Source organism: Alosa alosa, chromosome 19 (genome assembly GCF_017589495.1).
Source record: "Alosa alosa isolate M-15738 ecotype Scorff River chromosome 19, AALO_Geno_1.1, whole genome shotgun sequence".
Lineage (NCBI taxonomy): Eukaryota > Metazoa > Chordata > Actinopteri > Clupeiformes > Clupeidae > Alosa > Alosa alosa.
Genome location: NC_063207.1, coordinates 17,464,891 through 17,474,879, shown reverse-complemented (window position 1 = coordinate 17,474,879; position 9,989 = coordinate 17,464,891). Strand labels below are relative to the sequence as shown.

At 43.7% G+C, this 9,989-nt stretch overlaps 1 protein-coding gene across 1 annotated transcript; it reads left to right on the top strand.

Moving 5' to 3' along the window:
* Positions 1-1,537: 1,537 nt before the first annotated feature.
* Positions 1,538-9,643, top strand: LOC125284700 (ensconsin-like). Its single transcript, XM_048228791.1, has 15 exons — positions 1,538-2,055; positions 3,464-3,553; positions 3,721-3,792; positions 3,931-4,094; positions 4,299-4,401; positions 4,723-4,839; positions 5,306-5,457; positions 5,574-5,692; positions 5,818-6,071; positions 6,177-6,321; positions 6,541-6,730; positions 7,733-7,831; positions 8,280-8,330; positions 8,524-8,749; positions 8,923-9,643. Exons 1-15 carry the CDS (start codon positions 1,938-1,940, stop codon positions 8,931-8,933), a joined length of 1,911 nt encoding a protein of 636 aa, XP_048084748.1. The 5' UTR covers positions 1,538-1,937; the 3' UTR covers positions 8,934-9,643.
* The last annotated feature ends 346 nt before the right edge of the window (positions 9,644-9,989 follow it).

The window sequence follows — 9,989 nt, the reverse complement described above, 5'->3', positions numbered from 1 at the left end:
TCCTGGAGTCTAATTTAGATCATATTTGAAGTCAGTTGATCAGCTACAAGCACCTAGTTAATTTATTGTAACAGAAAACCCTTATAATGAAATATAATACAATTAATAGATTAATCACGAGTAAAATTAACCTATAAATCATATCATATTTAAGTATTTAGGGAATTTAAAAGGCTGGATACATATGTCAAAAATGCTATTATAGCAGCTGTCACTACCATTGAGGGTCTGTTCTGAGTGTATGACAGATATGGCAGGAAGTCTGGCTCTGGTTTGGATGTCTGGGAAATTCACTATTGCCCTATTGACTTGGATTTGAAATTGGGTGGAGTGGGGGCTGTCTCTCTGTAGCACAAATACTCAATAACTACAGTTACAGTAATTCACTCAGTTACAGTAGTTCATTCAGTTACAGTAATTCACTCAGGTTAGATTGAGGTGGAGCAATAATACACTTACAAAAGTGCCATCTCAACGGCACTTTTTAATATTATACTGTGTTATATTATATAATTGTTTCTCACAACAGGTTGTGTCCTTATATGTTCTTCAGTATTGAGTAAAACCTTGTTCATTTACATTGTAATTATACAGTAAATGTCCCTGCTGTGTTCAGTTGTTTCATACATAATAATTATGCTCTTCCTGAATAAAGGGATAGGCTGAAAACAGATTACATTGAACAGTAATGGAGGACATGGGCTACTCTCCTCTGTGTACAGCTGTGCCCTGCCTGCACGCCGCAGTTGCCGAGCAACCATTAAATGTCTCGGCTGAAAATTCCCCTGCATCAGCTTTTTCATCCTGTGTGTGTATACTGTATGTGCATAGGTATGTATTTAGTGTATGTGTGTGTGTGTGTGTGCGTGTGCATGTGCGTGTGAGTGTGTGTGTACGTACGTGCGTCAAGCATAAGCACATGAGTCATCTATGTGCACGCGCCTTTGTGCATGTCTGTGTGTGTGCGTGTGTATACATTCATGTGTCTGTATGCAGATGCACATCTACATGCCTGTGCATGTGTGCAGTCTCTATGTGTGCAGCATTCTGTCTGTATGCATGACCGCGCATGTGTGTGTGTGTGTGTGTGTCTGTGTCTATATGCAGGTTATGTTTTTGCATGAGAGTACACGTGAGAGCGAGGCAGAGCCTCCACGTGACGCAGAGAGAGCAGCCTCTGCAGCCCAAGGCTCTGAGCACTGCTGAACACTGCTGCTGCTGCAGGCTTGATCATTTGGGTTAAGGAGCTTCACCTCCACCCATATTCAGTGCTGCAGCTCAAGCCCTGTAACCCGCAAAAGAAGCAGCTCTGTCCGCTTTTACAGACCTGATTAAACACAGCAGCTGAGGAGCACTAAACCTCTTAGCCCACCCTGGCACTCCCATATCTCATCTCCTCTTTCACCATCCTCCTCTCCCTTTCTCAGTCTTTATCTCTGGCTTGTCCCTCTTTCAATTTGTATCTCTCTCTCTCTCTCTCTCTCTCTCTCTCTCTCTCTCTCTCTGACTCTTTTTTTCTCCCTGGCACTGTGTGTGGCGTAGCTGATCTGGAGCTGAAAGAGTCAGCTGCTCTCTCATTTTTCCTTCTCTCCCTGAAGGGTTTTCCTTTCTCTCTCTCTCTCTCTTTTGCATTCTCTCTCTCCCTCTCTCTCTCTTTTGCATTCTCTCTCTCTCTCTCTCTCTTTTGCATTCTCTCTCTCCCTCTCTCTCTTGTTCTGAGATGCGCAGATGAGCTGTTAACTGAAGCGAAAAGAGAGCAGCAGCAGTAGCGGCAGCAGCAGCAGTGTAAGCAGTAATAGAATTGGCTGTGGCAGTGGCACAGAGAACGGGGCTATCGCCGCTGATCCACCCGAGGGATTCTGTGCTGTCTTCCCAGTGCAAACAGAGCTCAGGAGAGCGGGCACTGTAGAGCGGGCACGGTCGTTTGTGCATCTACCATGCCAGCGTCCTGTGCCAGCCTGCCAGCACCCATGAAGCGGACTGTTTGTTCCCCTGATCTCTCCCTCATCAAGGATGAGATAGAAGAGGGGATTGAAAAAGACAAGAAGAGGAGAGGTGAGTAGCCTGATGGCTTTTTTTGGGGGTGGGGGGATACATTTCTGCAGGGTTGGTGCTGTAGCCTCTATTACCAAAATAGACAAAGCTTCTTCCGCCAGGTCCCACATCAGAATGACTTCCCTGTCACTTAATTCCCTCCAGGGTTGTCTTCTTCTATTGTTGGCAGCTGATGGTGCTCTGGAATTTAGTGTTTATCAAAACTGACTGCTATAAATACAGTGAGTACTGGTCACACTGTGCACTGGTGATATATTCACTGTAAAGGCAGTGCTTAGGTGGGTTTCCTCCACCATTTTGTGCCCAAGAAGTGAGTTGCTGGACTGGGCGTGTGTCGCCTTGACCAGAGGTGCTGGCTGGGACTTGTGATGCTGGTGACGGATGCTCCTGCTTGTCTTGTTTTGTTTGCCGCTTGATTGTGATCTCCATGAGGACAGGCAGTCAGGCGCTGGGGCAGGCTGTTCTTCGCGGCAAGCGTTTGAGGAGCACAAGTGTCCTCTCTGTTCTCTCTCACCCCGGGGGGTCTCTTAAGAAGCGCGGTGCATCAGCATTGGTCACAAGCTGTGTTTGGAGTGTGTCTGCTGCTTTGCGGTTCAGTACAGGGTCGTTGGTGGTGGGCAATAATGTCAGAGTGAGTGGTTCGCGGGGAATTACACAAATTTATGACCCACGTGTTGTGAAAATCTTGTGTATTGATTTCAGCTGGAGGACTGGTTGGTTGAGTTCTATTTAGAGATAGATTTAATATATTTAATCAGTTTGCCCACTTTCAACTATACACACAACAACAACTTGCTGCATTTAACAGTATGTGTTTTTTGTTTTTTTTTTAAACAAAAAATAAGCCAACCTGGGGAATGTAGCTTATTTGCCGTTTACACCAGAGTTAGGAGGATACATACCTTCTTTTTGTGTGTGTATTAACCCAGTCTGGTGCACCATTAGCCTAGCTTTGCATAATTTACTGGAAGTGGGTTACACCAATCTCCCTTTTAGCCCTTAGAGATATTCTTGGGGAGAATAAATAGCTATAAATATAGCTTACCGGTAAATATAGCTGCAGACGTGTATGTTTTGTTGTCAAAGTAAAAAAAAAAATTGGGAGTTATAATAATTAAATGTTTTTGCAAGAATAATATCTTTAAAATCCATGTGCTCGTAGGGTTTGTGTTACCTACTGTATAGAGAATCGCTTGTTTTCACATAAATCACATATGCTTATTAAAGACAATGGTATGGTTATTGTTATTTTCTCCAAACTGAATGCAGAATAAGGTGCTCCAACATTTCAATACTCCCACTGAGAGACATGCAGATGCATTGTGCTGTAACAGGTTTCAAAGTAAATTTTGTCGGTTTATTTGCTTGCTTCTTTGTGAAAGTTCACCGGCTCCTTCAAATATTTCAGGATCTGGGTCTGGGATGGACTCAAAGCCAAAACCAGCCAGAAAAAGAGTTGAACAACCACATATTCAGAACAAGACCAAAGATGCAGCAGGTATGATAGACTTTTCTTTGGGAGTTACACATACATACAGTATATCACACAATGATTCTAGAATACAATGATTCTGACTTTAGAAAGAGATACAAGTACATTCATTGATTTGTACATTAGCTAAACATGGGTGACTGAACCCAAACAAAATTCTCCTCTCTGTGTAGAACACGCTCTCAAGGTTGATGAGAGACTGCGTCTGGCCCGAGAGCGCAGGGAGCAACAGCAGAAGCAACTTGGTAAGACCAACACAAAAATCAGACCAGCTTTTAACTGTGCACCTGAAACTGTGACTGTTGAAGTTGGGGACCACAAAGGCCACTCACATGGGCCTTGTTGGTTCTGACTGTTTGTGGTTTCCTGATTCCTTCACGCAGCCTCACGGGAGCAGGGGTGGCTGGCCAGGGAGGAGCGCGCCAAACGCCACTATGAGAAGCACCTGGAGGAGCGCCGGCGGAGGCTGGAGGAGCAGAGGGTGAAGGAGGAGAGGAGGAGGACGGCTGTGGAGGAGAAGAGGAGGCAGAGGCTCAATGAGGAGAGGGTGAGATGTCATTTGGATTTGCTTTTGTCCTTCACAGGATGTAGGGTGCTAGCTGAGCCATTGCTGGACAGACAGATGTATAGAGACATGGGTAGATGAATGGTGGTGAATCAATTATCAACTGAGGAGTGCATTCATATGTGTATTAAGCTCTGATATCAAGTACTTTGGAAGTACTTTGACTGATGTCTCATATCCATGCAGGAGCGCTATGAGCAGGTGGTGAAGAGGACCATGGAGAAGAGCCAAAAGGCCAAGCAAAGACTCAGCCAGCTCTCCAGACGAGCAAAACTCAATGCCAACAAGGGTAAAAAAGCAATGGGACGACTCCACTAATACATACATGAACACAAAATTAGAATGAGACAGTACTGAACACACACACACAAAACTACAATACTCAACACACATGCTAAAATTCCAAAAACTGTTCTGCTTCATCACAACTAACACTGACTCTACAAGCTTTTGCTACTGAATTGATAGAATGCATAAGATGCCCTGAGTTCTTCTAATCTTCAGCTTTTCCTTTCCCCTCTGCTTTAAATCTTACGGGTGTGCACTTCTGGGTATATGCTGTCCTCTCCTGTCGTCTTCTCTGCCCTGCGCATGTGCTGCTCTGTGTTAGCTCCCCGCTGTCGGCCTCTGACTGAGTGGGAAAAGGACCTGGTCAGGCGCCTGCAGACCCCCACCATTGCCCAGCTGGCACGCAGCAGGAGTGTGGGCGCGTCAGTAGCAGACGCAGGTACAGGTCGTGCCCTCTCCAGTCTCCTTTTGCTTATGCCTCTCTCCTTTGTCAAGCCCTCAGCCTCCTGTTACCCCCGCCCCCCCCCACACACACACAGACCATTGTTTCCAGAGGCCACTTTGATGCAGCAATATTGACTGTGTGGAGAATAGATAATAGATATCAGCTAATAGCCTGCCCATGTCTAACAAAGGGCTCTTCTCTCTTCCTACTCTTTCTCTCTCTCATCCTGCGGTTTTCTTGTCCTGTCAATGTCTCATGTGCATCCTCATCCTGTCCATTTTGCTTCTTCTCCTCTAACTTCCAACAACACACAAACATACATATGCCTCACTAAATATGAACACTGATTTATTTCCCCTCATTAATTCACAAACACACATGCAATGCTCTTTTACTGCTAAATGAACTGATATACCTTCCATTCCTGCATATTCATCAATCCAACAATGAAAACATTCAGTTCTTCATTGTTGTCGTCGTTCAGCCTCATGTCACCAGGTGCGGTCCAGCTCTGCTCATAAGGTGGAGTCATCTGATGCCAACACCCTCCGCAAAACACCAGCAATTAAACCCCATAACGTTACACATCGTAAAAACACAAAGCCAGAACAGGTGAGCATTACCCCTCCCTGTCTTGTTCTGATGCACAGATACTGCTGTGCTGTCGCTTGCTTTAATAGCCTTCCCATTTACCTCATTATCTGGTGTGATGTTCATTTGTCTGACAGTGCAAACAGAAATTAGTCAGCCCAGTTCAGAAGAGAAATTCCCCGAAGAATCTGAAGACTCAGATTCAGGCTGTCTCAGCAGTGAGACCGAGTCCACCCCCAGATCCCCCACCTGACAGGTATAAACATCATATACATACATTTAGTTACAGATATGTCTTGACCTTTGCATTGGAGATACATATCAGTTTAGAAGATTTTAGAAGGTTTTATCCCTGCTTCATGAAATTGTCCTGTTTGATAGGCCTGTTATCCGTGCGGTGACCAGACGTCCTGCTCCACAGCTGGAGGGGCTTCTTCCACCCCTTCCAGAGGAGGACCCAGACCCTGGACCCCAATGTGACACACCACCACGGGATGGGGCTTCTGTTGGTGGAGACATTGTGGATGGAGTCCCACAGCAACAGCGGATGGAAGAGGGCCATCTAGACACGCCACCTCCTAGCCCAAACAAGTATCCAGCACCTCCTGTCCAACTCGGTTGTGGCAGCCAAAGTGGTACATTAATTTTCTATTGTTCTTCAGATGGGTGTAACTACAGCTATGTCACAGCCTGGTAAAAATTTTTTTTAGACTAATTGAATCTCTCTTTTCCCTTTCCAGTCCAGCCTCCTCCAGCAGCCTCGTCCAATTGCAGCCGGTCCTCAGCGGGCACCACTGATCCAGAGGAGGCCTCGCGGATGCTGGCAGAGAAGCGCAGACAGGCCCGCCAGCAGAGGGAGGAGAAGAGGAGGGAGCAGTTTGAGAGGTGAGAGGGCACGAGGGGATGGATAGAATCAAGCGAAGAGGCAGATAAGATTGTGAAGTACAGAGTGCCAGTGCCAGAACAAAGTACTTGGCTTGATACTCTTGGTTTGGATTTTGATTGATTGCCTTTGATTGATTGATTGTTTGTGTGTGTGTGTGTGTGTGTGTGTGTGTGTGTGTGTGTGTGTGTGTGTGTTTCTTGGTGGATTGATGTGTGTAGGCAGGCACAGGAGGAGTTGGCACGTAGGCAGGCAGAGGAGAATGCACGCCTACAGGCTGAAGCCCACCTGCGATTGGAGGAGGAGAGAAAGAGGGAGGAGGACCAGCGAAAACAGATGGAGGAGAAGAAACAGAGGGAGGAGGAGCAGAAACAGATTGAGGAGGAAAATGCCCGCCGGCTGCAGAGACAAGTAAGAGGATGAGAAAACAAAATTAGTGCCTTCAATGCCAATGTAGTTTCAATTCTCATTTTTTTTTTAAAAGAGAAAGCCTCATGAATTGAAAACCAAAGTTCATGTCAAAATCTCCATTATGAAATCCAGTTTTAGAGTACAGAAGAATCAACTATACTAGATAAGACAGCGATAATAGACTCTCTGGATTCAAAGTGTAAAAACATAAAGAACCCATACTGCATCTCTTTAGCATGTAACATTACTTATGATCTACTATCACTGAGGATACATGCTAATAAGTAAGATGTTGCCCAATAGTTGATCATTACTGTCTGGAAATTCATATTTCTGGAATATATGGCAGTGTTTCCCATACATTGACTTATTTGTGGCGGCCCACCACAATATCAACATTGACCACCACACCAGGTTGTACTATTTCAATTAGATGGAATTCTTTCATTGTAGAGCTACATGTATGTGCATCTTTGTAAAGTCTCTCCTCGTTTCTCTGTCTTTCAACGAACCTACATGCATGTTTAAAGACAACATTAGCAATCCTGCAAGGCATAGAAGATGACTAGAGGGCTAAATTGTGCTTAAATCTGGTTAGCATCATAACCCTGCTGCGCTAATTTGTTAAAAACATTTGCATTCAAGTTAATTCTGCAAACCTACCACCACAAATAGAATTAAATTCTGTGGGAAACACTGTATGGCCATTGAGAACTACTCTTAATCAGGAAACAGGAGGGAGAGATAAAACCGTTCCTTATAAATCATTCAGTCTTCTTGAACACAGTTGAGATCAAGGTTGCATAATCTCCCAAAAGAGCACCTCTGTCTCCAATATGACACAATATTTTCATCTTTAGCCTAATCCTGATCGCTGTATACTTACTGCTTCATTCTGAGAACCATCCCTCAACATGTTACAGGTTTATGGTTAGAGACACACAGGGGTAGGCACAGCAGACACACAGACTAAAAGTTATTTCTTTTTTGATTCTGTCTCAGAGGGAGGAAGAGGAGGCCCGTCAGAAAGAGATGGAGCTGAAGAGACAAAGAGACCAGCATTTCCAAAAGGAAGAGGAAGCGCGCCAGGAGAGGAAAAAGGTACGACAATTTTATGGGCCTACAGGGGAAGCAGACAAAGGGGTTTACTATATATACGCACCGAAAATCATTTTTAACCTCATCATCATACGAGACCTTTCTCAGGGTTGAAGTTCTACAGTGAGGACAAGAGAACTCTTATATATAATTAGTTCATGACATGGGTCATAACAGTATGTTAAATTGGTAATGTTCTTCATGCTCCATAATTCTCCAGTAATATGAGTATTATTATATTCCACCCTCTTCATTCTATGGTTTAATGGCATGTTTTGGTCATCAGACAAGTATGTTATAAGACTGTCACTAAAATGATCATAGTTAGTACTAATAGTGTTAACTATTAGTCACAGTTCAATAGTTCAACATATTCCAAGGTTGTTTTTTTCTTTACAGTTCATATTGTAAAAAGTGGTGTTAAATGGCTACTTTTTCCTTTTCTCCTCAGCGTCTGGATGAGATCATGAAGAGAACAAGGAAAGCCGACTCTTCTGAGAGGGTAAAGGAATTTCTAGGAAGCCTGCATGAATGAGATCAAAAGCAATTCCTGTCCATATATATTTCACAACTCCTTCTTTGAACACAAAGCTCTAGGCTTTTAGCTTTGAGTCGTGCATGTTATATCATAGGACCAGCACATGCATCAGCAGGTATCCAAGATGCAATTCTTCAAGCTGCTCTGTACTGTATAGAAACCTGCACCTGCCAGCACTGCTGTGATAGAACCGCAGCCTAAAGAGAACACGGAACCCGTGGGGAACCACAGAGAGGATGTGATCCTGCTGTCTGGCCCGAGCCAGCCCAACAAGCTGGACTTGGATCCCAGAGAGGACGTGGTTCCGTCAGTGACCTTCAAAGAGCGGCGTTCCTTGTGCACCCTCACAGGGTTGGACCACATACACTCTCAGCAGAGAGCTGGTGAGTTTCACTCACATTCCTCTGCAAACTCACAAAGATTGGCCAAACTACATTTCTCTACAGAAAAGTGCTATATTTTTCACATGTCAGGAATTGTCCATTTGGAGCTTTTTCTATTGTTCCGTTTGTTATCTCAGTCAATTGCTATGATATTTGTCTATTCCTTTCAACAGAGGTCATCTGAGCACTATACACCTGGACTAGAAGAGGTCTAAGAAAACCTTTCACATTTCCACCAAGGCTGATGCAGATAGCATTAAGACCTGCACTTCAAGAGAGCACTTAAGAGATATTTCTACAATATCACTTGACAGACCTTCTGGTCAGCTTTAGAGTACTAACGTTAGTTTAGTCCTCTTGGTGGACATAACTGCCATTCACAATATTTTCCGTAGAGGCCTAGATGATAGATTGCTTTATAAGATATCCTTTCTACATTAAACATGTTATTATATTTATGTAATATGTGCTTGAAGCTGTTGTGTGTCACCGTTCAGGATTTTACTTGCAATGCTGCTACTTCTGCCTTATCAGAACTAGACGTTTTGAGTTATTTTCTTCCTCAGTGCTGGCTTAAGCTTTATCCATGACCTCACTCACTTTAAGTGAGACTCCTATCACGAGTTGCTGCTGAATCATGTCAGTCCCCAATGAGATACATTTCTCCCCAATCTATCACCAAATATAGTCTCTGTATCACTGACTGTTGTACTTGATAAGTAGGAACGTTTCTGGCAGTCCCTTATGTTATCACTAAGCTACCTTCCCAATGACATGTGCCGTGAGTTTAGTTTATGCAATACTATCTAGTATAAGGACATTGATAATGACATGGTATGTATACTGTTATGGAAAATCTTTTATGAAACAGAATAAAAACTCTTTAAAACTGAAGTGCTGTCTTTCTTTTAGCAATCCATCATGTGTGTGCCTAAATGTAAAGGGTAAAAAGAACTTTCAGGGACCCATGAAAAGTGTGTGAAGCTGTGATGTTGCACCTGAGATTCTGCTGAGTAGCAAATCTGCCAGGCCTACCATGTTAAGGCTGTTGCTTTATTAGACAGTTGAACAAAGATCAATTGGTGTTGCTGACAAAACTGTGTTGCAGAAATAGAAACATCCTATTATTATGTAGCCTAGAGCTTTCATCTTGCATTTACCATTTAAAAAAATGTATGGATTTTGAAAGTTAAGTAGGCCTAAGTTGTTAGATAAAATGTAGGCCTAGGTCTATTTCTGT